The sequence below is a fragment of the Acomys russatus genome, chromosome 17 (genome assembly GCF_903995435.1).
Source record: "Acomys russatus chromosome 17, mAcoRus1.1, whole genome shotgun sequence".
NCBI classification, from domain to species: Eukaryota; Metazoa; Chordata; class Mammalia; order Rodentia; family Muridae; genus Acomys; species Acomys russatus.
In genome coordinates, this window is record NC_067153.1 from 13,168,284 (window position 1) to 13,188,395 (window position 20,112).

At 42.0% G+C, this 20,112-nt stretch overlaps 1 protein-coding gene across 1 annotated transcript in view; it reads left to right on the forward strand.

The window, feature by feature from the left end:
• Positions 1–20,112, forward strand: part of Fam135b (family with sequence similarity 135 member B) — a 285,376-nt gene that overhangs the window by 232,726 nt on the left and 32,538 nt on the right. Inside the window, exons 9-12 of the mRNA XM_051159566.1 lie at positions 609–658; positions 7,901–8,056; positions 8,810–8,883; positions 12,632–12,786. Of these exons, the coding sequence (XP_051015523.1) occupies positions 609–658; positions 7,901–8,056; positions 8,810–8,883; positions 12,632–12,786 (435 nt within the window). The remainder of the gene's footprint in view (positions 1–608; positions 659–7,900; positions 8,057–8,809; positions 8,884–12,631; positions 12,787–20,112) is intronic.

The window sequence follows — 20,112 nt, forward strand, 5'->3', positions numbered from 1 at the left end:
CTCAGGCTGATAATCTGGTGCACAGCAGGCTGCACTGTTGGTGGCTTACGTGGTTATGATGCTCCTTAGTGTCATAGCCCCTGAAGCCTGCCATCTCCTCAGCTCTGCCACTCCTCTTTCTGGATCTTCTGTCTCTTCAGCTCCAAGATAGAGACACAAATCCATGTTCTCTCTGGTACAAAATATATGCATTTGTGAGTGTATGTGTGAGTGTGTGTGTGTGTGTGTGTGTGTGTGTGTGTGTGTGTGTGTGCGCATGTGTGCATGCCCACGCATGCTCATGAGTCTATGCACATGCATCTGGAAAAGCATAAATAAATGTAGACTCGTTTGGAGAACACTAAGTGCTAGACACACTAAGGGGTCCATTGTACCTGGTAATTCCACTCAGTAGTTCACTATGGGTTTTTTTCTTGCACTCAATCCGTGGTGCCAAATGAGTTTGATTCTCACCAAAGTCTGATTAGGAGGGTCCTCTTCTGGAGTTGCTTTATGTGTTTCTGACTTTACTGTTTTAGAGCCTGATGTTTAGGCCTTTCCTTTAGTTAGCACGTACAGCATTTAAGTGGGGGTTGTTTAATTGTGTGGTCTTTGTTCTTCCTTCCTAGAGGCTCTGGCTGTTGAAGAAACGCTTTCTCAGCTGTGCTCAGAGTTACAGGTAATTACAGGGCAGACCCCAAGTCTGAACAGATGACAGCACCTACAGTGCCAGACTAAGCTGGTTTTGCCGGCCATACAGCATGCCAGTCACTGAAGCTACAATTTTCCCAAAAGAGAAAGAGCGTATGCATGGGTGGTGGTGGGGGATGGGCCTGGCCACAAATCTACCTACCAGAGGAAAGACCTAAGAGGCTTCTGTGGCACAAACAAGGAGGCTGTCTGAGGCCATGTTGGGAAAAAGGCTTGGCAACGAGGAAAATTAAACATGTTCTGAATGTGTGCAAGAAACTTCAGGTTCAGAAATGGCAGCCTTAGCATTGTATGTGGGAGGAGACTTCAGATGTCAAAAGGTCATGTGTCCAACACTGTGTGCACCCAAGTGAGGGGGTCCATGTCTTCAACCCATTTAAGTAGGACAAAGATATCTTTAGATCCCTAAATCATAATTGTCCCAAATGGACCAGAGGTCAGGGCATGTCCGGAGTGAAGCTGGTGATGAGCGTGTCACTTCACTGTTTACCTCCGTGACATCTGCAAGCAGTGATGCCAGTAAGCACGAAACTGCAGCCTGGGGAACCAGGAGGACTTATGCAAGTGTTTCCTGGGTTTCCTAAGAAAGAAGGCTATATTGGTTTATAGATGTTAGCTAGGAAAGAAGAATGACTCAAGAAACTTGCAACAGGAAAAAGAATTAATTTCACATCAGCGACTTGGTTCCAGCTTTGTGAAGCAAACAAGAGTTGTGCACTTACAGAGTGTGTGCAGAAAGAGTGTGTGTTTGTTTGAGTCACCTGCTGTGACTTACAACCCTTGGGGTAGTCAGTGCCAACTTTGGGTCTCCATAAGTATAAACACGCACGGGCACCTGTGCGCATGTGCACCTGTGCAGGTGCAAACACAAAAACACCACAGACATGGACGAAGCTAAAACACACCTAGTGTTTGTTGGCCTCTCTTTCTAAAAACAAGTCGGACAACCACACTTCTGAAATGTGGGTGAGGAGCACTGTCCTTTCAAAAGGAGAGGAATTTAGTATTGGAAAAAGGTTGGTGAACTTGGTGAGTGATGCAGCTGCTCATTCCTGGAAGCTGTTCTCAAACCAGTGATTTCATTAGAGACTCAGGACTCCGTGAAGCAGGATTTCCGTCCCCAGCATGAGGCGACCATAGGAAAGAAAACTGGTAACATGAAAGAGAAGTGGATTTGACCTACGCACATGGAACCTGGTGCAGGACAGAGTGAAGATGCCAACTACACTGTATTTTTGCCACAATGAACAGTCCATCCCCAATACTTCTCCCTTCCTTGATATTTGGGGACAATACCCACTTCCAAACCATGATCTGGCTTTCCTGGGAGCAGCATCTACCCTGTAGCTGGCTAGGAGCCAGTAAGATCCACTTCACGAGTTTATTACAAAAGACTTAATACCAAAAGTCTCTCTCTCTCTCTCTCTCTCTCTCTCTCTCTCTCTCTCTCTCACACACACACACACACACACAGAAACACAGACACAGATGCACAAATACACACACACACACACACATACATGTGCGCATGCATACACACAAACTGCTGTTGCTATGAAGCTTCCAAGAAGTTGAGGCGCTCCTCACCAGGAACTAAAGACTGAAATGCACCCCTGTTCTCCAGCAGGAAACTTGAGTTGAAAAGTGTGACAATGGGTTTATCCACAGTTACAACAGTGAGGTTCCCAGGGCAACCTACTCACAGCATCCAGGAACAGTAAAGGAAGCACCCAAACGCACACTCACAATGGCAAGTGGATACAAATAAGTGGGGCCTCCTTAAGGTTTCTGAGCTACTTGCAGCCATTGGATGAGATTACCAAAATTTGACAAGGTGCAAATAGCAACCTCCACTTGATAGGAGGGAACCCTGTGGCTCTGGGACACCTTCATCTTTGACAATTTGTCACCTCTGGTGACTGCAGTGATTTATGTGAGAGATTTGAAGGACAGAACTGACAGCAACTTCATCAGACATATTTCCTAAGAGACCAACTGCTCAGTTCAGCCCCTTACAGCAGAGTCCTAGACTGCGGGAAGGTTTTCTTGATTTTACTTTTTAAATTCTATGACAATTTCATATGTGTATATAATTAATGATATTCATCTCACCCTCTTTCATGCCCCCTCCTCCGCTGCCTGGAATTCTTCCCAAGTTTTTCCTCTACTATCACTTCGTGTGTGTGTGTGTGTGTGTGTGTGTGTGTGTGTGTGTCTGCGCGCTCGCACGTGTGTGTGTGTGTGTGTGTGTGTCTCTCATTGAATACTGTAGTTCTCTTGGTGCTACAGGAATTTTCTGAGCACATTTTATTGCAGAATTTTATTTCATAGGAAACTCATAGGTGCTAAGAGTGAAGGTATTATGGGTGAAGGGGGTGGAAATCACTATGCTCCTTAGTCTGCTCTTAATGGATTGACTGGCCCAAGGACTGAGGAGTAGAAATATTGCGGGATACTCAATAATCCTCCAAAATCACAGAGCTGGTATCTGGTTAGAGATGAAACAGCGCCACCTTCTGGCGAATGGTGTGCAGCAGCGAATGTGTTCATCTCAGGGCTTAACCCCCTGTGGAGAGTGGTTTCAGGAAAACCCAGAGGTCTCTAGCAGAAGCATGCTCCCAGGGCTTATTTACTTGGTGAGATAAACTTACAAATGTAAAAAGATACATGGTATGTGTTGGCCACTGGCCGCTCAGGTATCCCCTCTATACAATCAAGAAAGAGCACTGGTTTGTTCTGAGATAAATCAGACTCTGCTCATATGGCTAGCGCAAGAGTCGAGCAGTAAAGGGTAACGGAGCAGGAAGGAGGGAAGGTCCTGGCTCTGGCTGGGGTTTATTAAGATGTCATTACGGAAGGGGATGCGGGGTTGTCAGACACCTGGGAGGGAAGGGCACTCCTCCAGGTAGAGGGGAGTGTGAGTGCGTGCGTGTGCTGCATGTGTACCAACTTACTGTGGCATGGAGAACACAAAACCCAAATATAAATGTTAGACTGGTTCTGGGTGGGGAGATGCTAAAGGTCTTCCCAGCACAAATTAACCAGACAGTGAAGTGTGCCCCTTACCAAGGCACTGAAGTACCTACCTGCTGGTGCTTGCCAACCAGCCCTGGGAAGTAAGCCTCATTGTTAGGGTTGGTTTTGTTTTGTAGAATAGCAACTTATGATTTTTCTAAGATATAAAAGATGGTCTCCTATTTAAACCTCATGAACTTTTGGGAATTGTTTAGTTATCTGGTGGTTGTGCCTGGAGCTACCTCCTTTATTTTAGGAAGTACTCAAGATAAAGACTTAGCAAGAATGTGAGACTTGGGTTTTGTTTTGTTTGTGTCAGCCAAGCTTCTTGTCAGAGGGGATCTTAGCTGCTTTCCCCTGTTTCTCTAACAAATCTGCCCACAATGAGCAAACTACAGGAGAAAGTGTTTATTTTGGCCCACATCTCCAGGAGGTTAGTCGTTACTGTGGGAAGCCACAACAGTAAGGCCTTGAGGTCAAGAGTCAGAGAGTGATGAATGCTGGCTATGAATTCCCTGCCTCCTTTTGTACAGCCCAGGACCCTAGCCTAGGGAATCAGGCTGCCCATAGTAGGTAGGCTATATTTCCACCTCAGTTTACAGAATCAAGATACTACCACATAGGCATGTCTGTCAGCCAGGATCCCAGGTGATTTTAGATTTTGTGAACTTGCCCATTGAAATTAACCATCATAGAGTTAGTGCAAGTACCTTGCTTCAAGCCAAGAAGCAACCTTAGAAGACTGATGGTCTGGAAAGATGCCCTTATCCAGATGGCGAGATGAGCCATGTGACGTCTCATGTACCTGCTAGAGGAGCAGAACTTGAGCTCAAGGAGGCAAAGATGATGAAAGGACCTCAGAAGACCCCTTCTTACACACACACACACACACACACACACACACACACACACACACACACACTATTCCACTCACTTTCTGACTTCCCAGAATATAGCAGACCCTGGAGCAGAAAATGAGCATGGAATAAAGAGGGAGAAAAGGAGTGAATGTGCTTAGCGCCCGGGTGATCGAGGCTTTGGGAAGTGATCAAGGTAGATAACTGAGACTTCATTCCGGGAACTTACCTGTGAAAGCAAAGTGACAAGATTACTGGCTTGTTAGCAGGTAAGATCCCTCCTTCACCTGCTTCAGAAATCCATTCACAATTACACCGGCCCATGTGTCTGTGATGATAGGAAAGTCCTCCTGTGGCTTAATTAAAAGCCTCTGTAACCTCATCTAAAGCTGATTCTATAATCATTTAGGGAGGAAACAGTTCTTCCAAAGACTTATTTATTTAATGAATATCATTCTTTTTCCCTTCTTCATCTCTGGTAGTTGAACTCAGAATTCATACTGTGCCTGTCAGTGCCACCCTGGTGGAGAGGGTGCTTGGAGGACAGAATCTGAAGCCCAGAAAGGCAGGACTGTGTGATTGAGGCCTGTGGCATCTCTCAAGGATGCTAATCCACCTATTCCTGTACTAAACGGTTGCTGAGTTCACATTATTCATTACCTGCTGTGCTGGAAGTATGGAGACTGAGAGGTTAAACTGGAAATGCAGACAAATTGAGACAGGATCAGTAAAGCAAGCCACGCTTGTTAGACGGATCATTAATAAGGTCTGTGAAGATTAAGGGCACCTTTGCAAGAAGAGGTCAAAAGAATGGGACAAGCCTTAGACTGATAGCACAGAGTAGTGTGGTCACAAATAAGGGGAAACAGAATTGACTCCCTACTCATTCCCTGGTTGGTGATAGAGCATGCCAAAATGATGGAGAGGACAAGAAAGCAAGTAAAGTGAGAGGAGAGGGTAAGGCATTCCAAAGAGAAGATGCTGCCTGAGCAATGGTCTGGTGTTCCAAATATACAGGTCTAAGCTTTCTGCTGTAAGTTGGTCAGTATGGTTGGGACAATGGCTGTACATTGGGTAGGAGGTGTGGTAACATTTGGTAAGGTGGGAATCATTTCCAGGCTCAAAAATAGTGCTGAGTGTTGATACAGTTAATTGACTGTCATTAGTGAAGATTGTGGTTGAAGAGTCTAAACATGAGCTACTTGGGTTGCATTGAAAACTCCACTTTCTGGTCTGTATCTTTCCCTGTGATACATTCTGTCCCTCGGGTCCACTCCCCTGCACCCTCCTTCTCTGTCTCTGACAGCTCATGATGCTATATCGATCAGAGCTGTTAATGATCATCAAAAGGTACACACATCTCTACAGCTCTTAGATGTTTAACTGGAAGATGTGTTTAACTGGAGCCTTCCATCCAGAAGCTAGTCATAATAACAAAGCAAGATTCGCCAAGTGCTAAGAGCTTCACTGGGCAGCAGACATCTCCTTTGCTCTCTTACTCTTGGATCCATCCTTTCGCCTGCTCTGCCTTTATCCAGAATCAATCCCCTGTCCAATCACAACAATTACAAAACTGTATCTGGAAGCCATTGTTTGCTTTGTGTATTTAGTGAGGAAACCAGGGCACAGGACAAAGGAAGGAATGAAACAGGCTGTGGCTTTGTGAAAACTCCATCTCATCCGTGCTGCGATGTAGCCCCATCTCGGCTGTTACTACGACAGAGGCCCTCTCGAACTTCTCACATGTCTTCCTTTCGCCAAGCATGTTCTCAAGACAAGGAAGATGCTTTCTAATTGCTTGCTGTGTATTGACTAAGCCTGGAGCTCAGTTACACCTTAGAGAAGCATTCATCTTCTCATTTTTCCCATAATTCAAGCTAAACAGCTTTAGGATATGGTACTCCCCATTCTAAGCCAAGGTTACCTGTCCAATATGTTCCTATCAAAGCAGCGTTCTACAAAGGTTCTAGGCCAACTGTAGTCAGATTCACATAGTAATTAAGGCACCCTGAAATCCTCCTTAGGAACGGGAAAGGATCTTGCCTGACTGGCTTCCCACCTGATGGGTTATTAAGAAGATAATGATGAGCTAAAGCCACTGCAAGCCTGCCTAACGACCCAGCTAGTTAATTTTTCCATGATTCTGAGAACTATATCATCTTCAGAGATATTTTTTTAAAATACCTTACTGAAGTAGAGTGTGTGGTTCTGTGTTTAGAGAGTCCTCCAGTCAAATCCTACCTGGGTGAGATTCTGGATGCTCTATTAATTCACTTTGACTTTCTGTGAAAGGATGGCTCTAATAATCTACTTAAAAGATGGTTGTATGCATGTCCCCTGGAGGGGGAGGCCTGGTGGCACTCAGAGGAAGGACAGCAGGTTACCAAGAAGAGACTTGATACCCTATGAGCATATACAGGGGGAGGTAATCCCCCTCAGGAACAGTCATAGGGGAGGGGAATAATGGGAAAATGGGAGGGAGGGAAGAATGGGAGGATACAAGGAATGGGATAACCATTGAGATGTAACAAGAATAAATTAATAAAACATTTTTAAAAAGATGGTTGTATGAATTGCATGTGAAATGTGTAAAATATCTGTCCCTCCACCTGCTGAATGACCAGCAGTAGTAAGTGGAGCCACTGGGATTATAAAGCACTGAGTTGAGAGTGGAATGACCTGCAGAGTACATTTTAGCACAGAGATCTCTGCTGTGAGTGGGTGAGTCTGAGGGAGGACACTTCTGCTGATTCCCCTTTGGAGCAATAGTGCAAAGGCCACGAGGAAGGACTCTCAGGCTTGGATGTTAGTATTTGGGAATGCCAGGCTCTCAGGTGGTGAGATTAGAAGTTTGGGGAAGAGAGTTGAAAATGGGTAGCAACTACACATAAACGGAGGGAACCCATGCTAGACAAGAAGTTTCTGGAAATCTAGGACTAAGCCTCACATAAAACATTAATGAAGAGGGAAAGTGTAGGCTGAGGATAGATACAGGCTACGCTTGTATGAGTACATGGGATCTGGATGTTAATCTACAGACAGAAACTGCCAAATATCTTACTCTTATCATTGCTGCCTTCCTTAACGCTCACATTCAGAAGACAGGATAATACTGTTCTGTTTTATATACGGTGAGACATATGTTCTAATAATGTAGTATTATATAGCATGAGACATAACATATTACATTGTTATAGCATGTGTGCCATAGTATATAATACAGTGGTATGTGTGAGAATGGATAGAAGAGCAGAGCATTTGAAGATCCCGGATGAGGACTAGAGTATCTCAATTAGAGCTAGGTCTTTGACTGATGCCTTTTTACCCCTCCCCCCCAGATGCTAAACAACCCGGAAAAAATAGCTGAGCAAATCAGCAAGGATCTTGCCTGGCTGGCTTCCCATCTGATGGCTCTGTGGACCCAATTCCTGGACACAGTGACTCTGCACTCTCAAGTGACCACTTATCTCACCCAGGAACATCACACTTTGAGGGTAAATCGTAAAACTGCTATAAACTGTCTGACTGCATGCGTTTATACTTAAGGAACTGTTTTGCAAAAGTTAGTTCAATGAGAAGAGCAGGATTGGGCCTTGTGCTGATCTATAGACTTCAACACAGGCCCCACTGAACTGTGAATGAGCAGTGTGACATCTATCAAATAGCTCACTTAGCTACTCTAGCCCTGCTCTGTCATTTGTAAACCATCTCCCTTGTCTAGATCTGATAATAGTTGAGCTTATAAATTTGACTATTACAAAATACCTAGGAAAATCCTTTCAAATGTAACATGTTGCCCTCATCCTGACTCTATGTGTTAGGTATTAATATGTATGGAGCGACGTGGATCTTCTCACTTTGGACAAGAAAAATACATGTCTGAGAACCAGAGTCCACAAAGCACATAGCAAATGCCACTGGCTTTAGGAATTCTTTACATGGTGCATTTATTTAGAATGCCAGCTTGGAAAGAGCTTATATTCTAGAAGATAGAGTAAAACTTAAGTATAAAAATGAAAGCAGAACAGGAATGAGTTTATAAACACACACTATACTGTCTGGGCTGAAAGCTATAAAGATGTGTGGACAGCACTGGAGAGTAGAACGCCTCTTGCTACAGGCCTCTGTGTGCAGGCACAACTTTTTTCCCCATTAAAACATAACACTTAATCTCCTGACTCTCGAGTTTATGAAATGGAGGTCACATCCACTTGAAGAATTAAGCTGTTTATGTTGTTGTACCTCAGGTCCGAAGGTTTTCCGAAGCTTTCTTTTATATGGAGCACCAAAAACTTGCAGTCTTGACCTTTCAGGAAAACCTGTAAGTAATAAATTGCACACCACTTCCTCCTGTTAAAGTGGCCACCCAAGGTATTCAGCTCTCTCTTTTTGTTCTGACTTCCCTTTCCTTTCATCTCTTGCTGTGAAATAGACACTCTGCTTCCCATTGCACACTTGGTCTACAATCCTGTGCAGGCAAAGAAAGTGTTCACACTGGGGAGGCGGGAGCTGCAGGTGGCAGGAAAGGTCAATAGCCAGTGGTTCCTTTTGTTGTATGCCATTATGGTTCTATAGAGGAAAAACTAAGACTTCCCAAGTCTCTGCCGACATCTGCGCTGAGTCTTCTGCAAAATGAATAGAAGCAGGTGGTGTGGACACATGCTATGTCAGAAAAGCCCAGTGATGCAGTAGCTGAAACGTATACTTAGCATAATAATTAAGCCCAAGCTCTCTAATCAGGAGGACTGATGCCACTCTAAAATTGCCTTCTTCTTTGCAGAAAGAAATGAAAAGTGCTCAAGTAGTGATGAGAGATGAGGTTTCTTAGGTTCCCTGGGGAAGATGGGTAAAGACCTTTCTGATCTTTTGGCGACCAATATTTTGTTTTTGAATAATCTGTTCATCTAAAAAAATAAAATAAAAAGAATGGGGAATGGGGTCATGCTTGAGAGGCCACAGTGCATCTACCCATCAGAAGAGGCTTGTGGAATTTCTGCGTTGCATAAGACAAAGCTGGAAATCTTTCATCTTTGTCTATATAGCCCTGTTTCTTCCACAGGTTTCATTCTGTCGGCAAACTACAGTGACATTTAGTGTTTACTCTTGGGTTCTGAAAATGAGTGAGACAGCAAGGAAAATGCATCTTTTTGTGAAAATAGCTTGTTCAGACATTACTGGAGTCTTCTACAGGCACATCAACGCATTCATGATTCCTGCATTCCTTCATTCCAGCCTCAAGCTACCACTGGCTGACTAATTCTAAAACTAGCATTGGAAGAACAAATCTGGCAAATTTAAATATAAATTTGAGGGCCATTGAGCAAAATACAGAGTTCAGAACAATGGGAAGAAAAGGCATTCCTGCAAGTCTCCACAATATAAGGAAAACTTGGAATTTGTACTATGTGTGAACTATGTTTCTCAGGCAGTGTGAACTCATGTAAAAGCCACAATGGTCATTGATCTCTGTACAATTAATTTCTCATCCCTGGGATTAAAATTCCAAAGAACATCTATTTTAAGAAGTGAGGCCCATAATTTGAAGGGTCATCCTGGCAGGAAGTGATGCAGCTGGTGGGCATCTCAGTCAAACAGAACAAGAAATGCTTGCACTCAGCTCACTTACTCTTTCTGACCCATCTTATTCAGTCTGGGACCCCACCTTATTGGTGATACCACATTTACGGTGGATCTCCCTTCTTCAGTGACACTTTGGGAAGTTGGTCGCAGACAAGTGATTCTCAATCCAGTTGAGCTGACAATGAAAATTAACCAGCTTTTTTTTTTTTTATTACTTCTCCCTGATGGAACTGCTTTTGTATTAATAATTATAACACTATTTAACCCAAAAAGATAATTTTAATCAAAATATTATTTCATCACATTCCTTCCAACCTTTCCTCCCTCCAGTAACCCCATTTCTTCTCACTTCCTCTCAAATTGATAGTCTATTTTTCCATATGTGTGTGTGTGTGTACGTGTGTGTGTGTACATATACATATCCACACATAAAACCCACTGAGTTTGATTAGTGTTGCTTGTATGTCTATGGTTTCAGGTATGATTACTTTGATTGAGATAATCAATTAAGAACTCATTTCTAGGGGAGACTAATTCTTCCTCTTTTAGCAGTCATTAGTTACATGTAGGATGTACAACACAGTTCAGCTGTTAAAAAGCCATTTATTCTGGGTTTGGAGATGAGATGGCTTAGTTAGGAGAATGGCTTCCATGGGAACAAAAAGACGTAAGTTCGGATCCCAGCCCCCATGTAAGATGCACAGTGTCGTGGCAAGCACTTGTGATGGCAACATTGCAGGAGAAGAGACCATAAGATCCTTGGGGTTGTTTGAGCAGCCACTTTAGCTGAACTAGTGACCTTCAGGTTCAGGCTGACAGGCTCCACTACAATCTGTATGGAAATCAGAGAACCAGAGAAGCAAGAAGTGTGGCTCAGCCATGTCTGAAGATATTTGGGCCAGAGGACCAGTTTCATATCTAAAGGCCTAATAGCTGACAGTTAGGGATACTGCTGTGAGCCCCATAGTACAAACATTGGAGAACCTGGAATTGTGGTGCTAAATAACAGGAGAAAACAAAGGTATCCGGCTCTAGAAATAAACTATGTTCACCCTGCCCATCCATTTTCCATTCAGCCTAGCAGATGGTACCTGTCTACACCAAAGGTGGATCTGGCAGGCTTGTCAACAGCCCACATGCCAAACTCTTCTGGTTACACCCTTACATACATAGGAGACCAAAGGTGGGTTGGAGTACAGAATTGACTGAAACAAAAATCATATTTAAACATCCAGATATAATATCTAAGTAATTAAATATCTAAAAAGGTATAAAGTTACAACAACCTCTATAGTGCTTTGAATACAAGCAAAAGATTCCCACTTTACTTCTATAGGGGAAACTGAAATATAGAAGAAATAAGGTAAACATAATTAATCTATAAAATCAATGTGTATTGTCATAACTGACATTTTAAAGGAATGTTGTAAGGTATACACACACACACACTCATACACACGTATATGTGCCACAAATCACACGCATGCATGTATTGATTTTATGGTACTTCTGTTGATAATAATGATATGACGCTTAAAGAATTTGGTCTGAATCTGTGCAGTGTTACACAGCTACAGTTATTTTATAGAGCTAGCTCTTCCACATGGCTGGCAAGTGAGAGAGTCTCCAGTGTGCAGGCTGTTAGATAAAGGGCCACAGGCAGGCAGACAAACAGGCAGGCAAGCAGACAGACACCAGACAGACAGACAGACACATGCTCAATCTTCTCCCAAACCTACAATCCTGAAAATCCTTCTCTTCCCTTAGGGGAAACTGACTGAGTTGTTATACACAAAAAATATAAAACAATAATTTTTCTTTCATAAGATAACAAGAATTTACTCCCTTCTGAGTAAGGAATTAATAGCTTGCACCTCCCAACTTTTAAAATGTAGAGTAGTAATTACTTCAGATTCTGGAATCAAATTCTTATTGGTAGAATGATGTTTAGGTCATAGAGAATAAATATGAGCTTTAAAAATCCCCCCACAGAGAAATTGAAAATATATCATTCCTGAATTATATTAGTTTACACACTATTAAAAGTTTGTCAGTAACCTCATAATAATAAATATGCTGCTTCCGGTGGCTTTTAATTCAGCTATATCAAAATATGGCCCAGATTCTAAGTAGTTTAAAAAGTTAAAGATGCTAGTGTAATAGATGTGTAAATTTAACTTTCTTCTCCAAAGCACAAATTTTTAGATCTGTAGCCATTTCTTAGCTAGCTTTTCAGTAGCTTAGTGTCTGTTACCTTCCGCTATCTGGCATGTGTAACCCGTTCTCACAATGCACTAGTACCTGGGTCATTTCACTGCTCAGCAAAGCAGACTACCACACTGGGGGATATCTTAGATGGATGAAAGGACAGGCAGATGGTCATTGCCAACATCTTCTATAGAAGCGTTATTTCTTGGGCTTAGAATGATATGATTTTACTGAAAACTTGCAGTCCTGTTCAGCTGATTAATTTTCTGTGTGCTCCACAGGATACAGAGCCACAGCCAACTGTCTCTGGACATCCGGAACTCAGAGTACCTCACCAGCATGCCCCCACTGCCCGCAGAGTGCCTGGACATTGATGGTGACTGGAACACCTTGCCCGTTATCTTTGAGGACAGATATGTGGACTGCCCTGTCTCAGGTTTGTCTTTGTAGGATGCTTTGAAAAGACTCAAGAATTGGGCTTTCCATGTAAGTACTAGTGCATTAACATGTTGTGCCACTGGAGCTCTGGTGGTCAGCATTCACAACCGCTGGAACAAGTAGAAGCAATATTCTCTTTTTAGAGGGGGAGAGTTAGTGTGAAGGACTGCCTGGCCCCTTCTTGGTCGAAATGTCTCTGGAGCTTCTGTTTTTACCTATAGACAGACACTGGTATACACAGACACATAGACACACACACACACACACACACACACACACAGACAACACAGAGACAACACACACACACACACACACACACACACACACACACACACACCCCTTAGAGCAATCAAAGGCTGGTGATGACTTTTTGTTATTTTAAGTGTATAGCTTTAACTATAGTCTCAGGCTTTTCTTTCTGAGCTTTAATGGCACTGAGTTAGTGCCTTTCTCATGCTTGTGATTGGTTGGTTGGTTGGTTGGTTGTTGATTTCTTGAGATGGGGTTTTGCTATGTAATTCTAGTTGGCCACTCACTATGTAATCCAAACACCTGTTTAATGCCACAAGACAAGTCAAGGACTTGAAGAAATGGACTATGTAACTGAGAATTCATGAACAAATAACTGTAATAGGGCCTAAAGAACAAGGTTGTGCCTCTAGTTTGTGTACCAGTGTTCAGCATAGCTAGACTGTCAGAGAACCCAGAGGTCAACTACAGAATAATCAGACACAAAGAAATTGATGGCCCCTCTCTGTTCTCTTCCACAACTTGGCCATAGAAACCCAACAACCATGACCAGGACTAGAAATGTGAAGCCTCATGTTGATGGTTTAACCAAGTGATGTGTATATATATACACACACATTAGTCTCCACAGAGGGAAACTGGTGCATACATAGAAGAAGCAAGTAACCTACCTCCTCAACTCCAGAGTCCAGGCTCTGTGCTGATATCTTCCTGATGCCTTTTAAGTCAGGATAGTGTTCTTGTCACTTTGTACAGCCGATCAAAATGGCTATTTTTCAGAAACTTTGAAGCTGGAAACTTGTAGTCTAGAATCTAGGTGACTTGTAGGGATAGAGCAAGTTTGCATACATGAATCTGGTTTTCAGTTGTAGTCTGACATCTAGTGTCAAGTAAGAGTATGACAAGTGAAATCTGTACTGAGTTATAGATACTAAACCTCCAACTCAAGGCTGTTTTAAATAGTGTGTGTGTGTGTGTGTGTGTGTGTGTGTGTGTGTATGCTATTTGCTTGTATTTTCATGAATACATACACCTTATAGTTATCTAATTTCCAGCAAAATTGAACAGTTCAGGAACTTACGCACAAGTTATAAGAACCTCTGATACTTTCACATCAGAATTTGATGTGTATTGATTGTTTCCCAGTCATTTTAATAGCAGGTGTTGGTAAATACTCCAGTGAGCATAAACGTCAGTCCTCACACATGTGATTGTATCATGTTCTTTTATTTTTTATGAAATATCTACACTTTCTCTTAGGCCATAGCATCAGCTGAAAAAACATGCCCCTCCCAGGGTTTCCCTGTCTACTACCTTCCACCCATGAGATTCATCTTGGCCTTGAGACTTAACATGATGAGATCTGATGGGATATTTGCTCACCCCAGTTCTTGTAAAGCCATCTATTGCCAAACTTTCATTTCTAATGCTGTGATAATATAGCCTAACGAAAGCAACTTAGGGGAGAAAGATGCTTGATACAGATTACAGCTCTAGGCTAAAGTGCGTCATTGTGAGAAAGCCAATGTAGGACTTTCAAATAGCCAATCATGTCATACCCACAGTCAAGAACGATGAAACTGAATCCTGTACTCTATTATTTTCGTATTCGCTTGCTTGTGCTCATCTCAATTTCTACACTCAGAAACCCCTTCCTAGGAAACAGTGCCACCCATAGTAAGCTGAACTTCCCAAATCAGTTAAGCTAATTAAAAATAACCCTCCACAGACACACCCACAGGCCAATCCAATGTAGAAAATCTATTGTTAAGAAGACAGTCTACCAAAGTGATTCTAGGTTATATCAAATATCAAATTGACCATTAAACCTCTTTGTTATATGCTGTGGGCTGAGCTTCAATCTTGTCATGTCAATTTTCTAGAACAGTAAGCATTTACTATTAAATGTCTGGCTGTCTCCTGAGGGTGTCCTCCATACAGCCCTGACCTGATGTGTTATTATTGTCTCATAAGCATTATTGGCTTGCCCACTTAAAACTCAAAACTTTTCTTGTCTTATTTGCTCTTTTGCAAATTATTTTGATGGTTCATTAACATAAGATCAAATATCTTAGTAGAACAATGAGCTGTTTCCTCTTTCTGCAAGAGTGTGGTGGCCCAGATGTTTTTATGTTGCCAAGAGGTTGCCAGACATATTCTCTTAGTACATCCTTTCAGTGTAGCACCAAATGGGATGTACACTAGTTGTGTTTCCATCTACAGTGTTTGTGTGCACTCCTGGTTGGTGCTAAGGCATAAGTATGTGCTCTGTTTCAGAATTTGTCATTGCTCTCCTGGGATTCCATGTTGCAAGAAAAGTGAGTTGGTCATACTGTCTAGTTTCAATTATTTTTCTGACAATTGGTGTTATTTTGGATGATGGGGCAGACAAGTTTGTAAGACACTGAAGGACAGGCAAGGACCATTGGGTGGTAACTAACAGCAATTGCCAGTGTCTGGTTCTCCATCTCTCTCTCTGAGTGAGATGCTTGTCTCATTCTCTCACAGTTTTAATGACAAACCCAAATAGTTGTTAGGAAAGAGTTTCCTCACTGCCCTTCTTGCGTCTTGTCTCATGGTCGAGGTTAGGTCTTATAAATGTTCTGTTTTCCAAGAATCTACCACTTTTTGCCTATGACAGTCAACACATACTAATCCATGGATTACAAGCTGATCCATATTCTGGATCACCTCTGCTTGTTCATAGCCATACTCCTCTGTGTACTCTCTCTTCATCCACTTAAAGCCTAACCAAGGTCTGGCCAGACTACACACCCCAGAATTCTAGTCTTTACATGTGTCTACTTTGACTCAGGAAGATCAATGCACATCCCCCAGAATACTGCCTGTGCTGTACTTATGTTGACATTTGTAAACTATTCTTTTAAAGTAATTTTTGATTCCCAGCAATGGAAATATAAAGAGTAAGGTGCAGAGGTAGCCCATGGACTCCTTGGCCCTGCGCGTGCATTCCCTCTCCTCTGCAGTGCCAATATCCTCTACCCAAAGGGAACTTGTGTTACAGCCCATGCCGCTGTGTTAGGTCAGCAATTAGCATGTGAAGTTGACTTGGTACTAGCACTACTCTGAATTCTTCTCATGGTACTCAGTGGCCAGGATAGCATAGTATAGCATGTAGATCATTTCCACTGCCTGAAGTCCTCTCTGTGCTCTGCTCATATCTCCGTTCCTTAGTTATGTGGTCCTTTGAAACCACCCAACCTAGATTTTCCACAGCATACATACTTTTTTGGCAAGACAACTTGTTGTACCTTTGTGTGCTTCCAAATATTTTGAAAAGTCCATCAAGACAAAAGCTCCTCTGTGCTTATAACAAGTGTCCACTTTGTTGGCTCTTATAGCAAATGCCCACTTTTGATCTTATAAAACCATTGCTTAGTATGGAGATATTTTCATCAAAGTCATGCTAGTATTGCCTTTATGGAGCTAAACATCATTGCAGTAGTTACAGTCATGCCAATACAAGCAATCAATGAACACAATATTCTTTGTTTTGCTCGATTCCTGTTCTTGGCTTAGTTCCTTTCAGGAACACAGTTCATCAAATATGTACTGGACATGATGACAGCCTGTGCACTACAGACATAAAACACAAACTGCCTCCTTCAGGGAGACAAGTGTTCACAGTGAATCATCACAGGGTGGTAGGATGTACCACGCTACATGTGTGTGGAGGGGATCTTGGGGAATTTTCAGCTGAGGAAATGTCCTAAGAGGACGGCACATGCCTCCCAGTATTTTCAGGTTCATTGGCTGCACCCAGGTAAAGGAGTTCATTCCTCCCTCAATCTATTTACAAATTACACAGAAAATTATTAGATAAGTATGTATCAAAGCCTTGTGTCGTATATTTATGGTTTAATTCATGGTAACATTTAAGAGAAGTTTTATGTTAGCTTCTATTTAAGCCACACAAAGCCTTTTAACTTTTATTTTGAATTTCAAAATCTTAACATATGAAGTAATGGGTTTCTTTATTACATTTAATAACTATCATTTCATAAATTCTTTGAAGGTTTTGTACAATGTATTTGGATCATATTTACTCTCCCCCACGTTTTCCCTACTACCGTATCCATCCAACTCTGTTCTATTAAAACAGATACCCCCTCCACTGGTTTCTCTTCTCTCTGCAAGCCCTCTGTCCTCCCACCTGGGCTATCTCCAGGTCTCATCTCCACCCTTATTTCTCTCTGTGCTCCCTTTCCTACCCTGTTCCCTCTCTTCAATCACTTCCACTGTCTACACTATTTCCCCTTCTGAGTGAGATTTAAGCAACCTTCCTTGCGCCCTCCTTGTTACTTATCTTCTTTGGGTCTGTGAATTATAGTATGCTTATCTTGTACTATATGGCTAAAAATCCCATGTATATCCTTTACGGTTTGGTTTACCTGACTCAAGATTATCTTTTCTAGTTCCATCCATTTATCTGCAAGCTTCAAGATTTCCTTCTTTTTAATGGCTGAATAGCAAACCATTGTGTACCACATTTTCTTTATCAATTCTTCAGTTGAGAGAGCATCTGCTTTGTTTCCAATTTCTGACTATTATGAATAAAATTGCTATAAGCATAGTTGAGCAAATGTCCTTCTTGTATGGTGGGGCATCTTTCGGGTATATACTCAGGAGTTGGATAATTGGGTCTTTTAGTTTTTTCACTTTTTTATTTATTATAGTTTATTCATATTACATGCTGATTGGTAGCCCCTCACTCTTATCTTCCAGTTCCCACCCTCCCTCCCTCTTCTGTCCTATTCTCCTCCCCTAGACCTCTGACAGGGGAGCCCACCCCCCCCCCACCTCCCCCACCATCTGACCACAGCCTATCTGGTCTCACCCAATAGCCGGCTTTCCCTTCCTCAGTATGCCCCCAGGGCCTCCCCGCCAAGGGAAAATGATCAAATTGGGGGGCACCAGAATTCACAGAGGCACCCTCTGCTCCATCCACAACTATGGAGAATGAGCTGTCCATTGGTTATATCTGACCGGGGGTATAGGCTCTCTGCATGCATTGTCATTGGTTGGTGTATCAGTTTGTGGAGGTCCCCATGGGTCCAGATCCACCTGCCTTGATAGTCTCCCTCTGGGGCTCCTGAACCCTCTGGTTCCTTCCAGCTGCCCAGAGACCAGCTGCAAGTCCCAGCATCTGTCCAACCCCTGCCTAGGTGGAATCTCTCAGAAGACATCTATGCTGGGCTAATATCCACTGAAAATTGAGTATATACCATATGTGTCTTTCCGGGTCCTACTTCACTCAGGATGATCTTTTCAAGTTCCATCCATTTGCCTGCAAATTTCAAGGTTTCGTTGTTTTTTAATAGCTGAATAGTATTCCATTGTGCAAATGTACCACGGGTCCTTTATCCATTATTTAGTTGAGGGATACCTGTGTTGTTTCCATATTCTGGCTATTACAAATAAAACTGCTATGGACATAGTTGAACAAATGCCCTTGTTAAATGATGGAGTATCTTTTGAGTTTATGCCCAGGAGTGGTATAGCTGGGTCTTGAGGGAGTGCTATTCCCAAATTTCTGAGAAAGCTCCAGAGTGATTTCTGAAACAGTTGTACAAGTTTAGACTCCCACCAGCAATGGAGGCTTAGTTCCCCTTTAGCCAAATCTTATCTGGCCTGTGCTGTCACTTGAGTTTTTGATCATAGACATTCAGATAGGTGTAAGTGGAATCTTAGAGTCATTTTTATTTGTGTTTCCCTGATAAGTAAGAATGTTGAACATTCCTTTACGTGCTTCTTGAACATCCAGTATTCCTCTGTTGAGAATCCTCTGTTTAAATTCTGTACCCAATTTTTTCAATTGGATACTTTGATTTGATGGTGCTTAATTTCTTGAGTTCTTATTTATCACTCTGCACAAAACTAAAGTCTAAGTGGATTAAAGACCTCAACATAAAACCAGACACTCAGTCCTAAAATTATAAGTGTATAAAAGGTATGTGTGATGCATGGAACAATTAAGGCTGGATTTCTGCTCTTTTTATGAGCAGGAAAAGAAGATATCTTTACATCTTCATTCATGCCATACGAAGAATGGCATCTGATAGTAATTCATAGGGGTTCTGTAGTCAACAAGAAGCATTGTCTATGCCTAGACATTCATGTTTCAGCCAGTCTCAGAGCTAGTCCCATATGGTAGGATTAGCAATATAAATTATCTGCCTGTTCTGCTGTTTAAATTCTTCATATCCTGGTTGTAGCCCCCTCTCTCATTCCCTCCTGATCTCCCTGAAGATGCCCCAACATTATAGAAAGTTTTGGGTGACTATTCAGGTAGAAAAGTGCCTCTGTCTTCTTTCCATTTGGAAAGCTACTAACCTGCACTCCTGGCATACTCAGATAATCAAGTTTACTCCTTCTCAAGTCTCTGAGGGAGTTGAAGACCAGGTACCTTAGTTTTAAAATGAAGCTTAATTGTTTAGGGGTTAAGATGTTTTTAGGTCTAGATAGGTATTCTAAGTTGATAATGATAATATGTCATGGAGATTGGTTTACAATCACAAATTTAGATGCACCAAGATAGGAAAGATGTCTTCTTCAAGGCTGTCAAATACAAATAGCCAAAACACTAAGAATGTAACATTTATATAATTCCTGATTGTGTCACATTTCTTCTCACCATAGGTAATCTATTATATATATGTGTAAAAATATAAATGTATATGTGCAAAAATAAAATAATTTTAAAAACTAGACACACTAAATCTGTTAGAGAAAAAGTGGGGAAGAGCCTTGAAATTCATTGGCATAACAAACAATTTCATGAACAGAACACCAACAGCTCAGGTTCTAAGATCAACAATTAATAAATGGGACCTCATGAAACTGAAAAGCTCCTGTAAGGCAAAGGGCACTGTCAACAGAACAAAATGACAGCCTACAGATCAAAAAGAGCTTTACCAACCTTATATGAGACAAAGGGCTAGCATACAAAATAAAAAAAGAACTCAAGAGATAGCTGGTTCTTGAGGTAGAGCTATTCCCAATTTTCTGAGAAAGTGTCAGATTGAGTTTCAAAGTGGTTGTACAAGTTTGCATT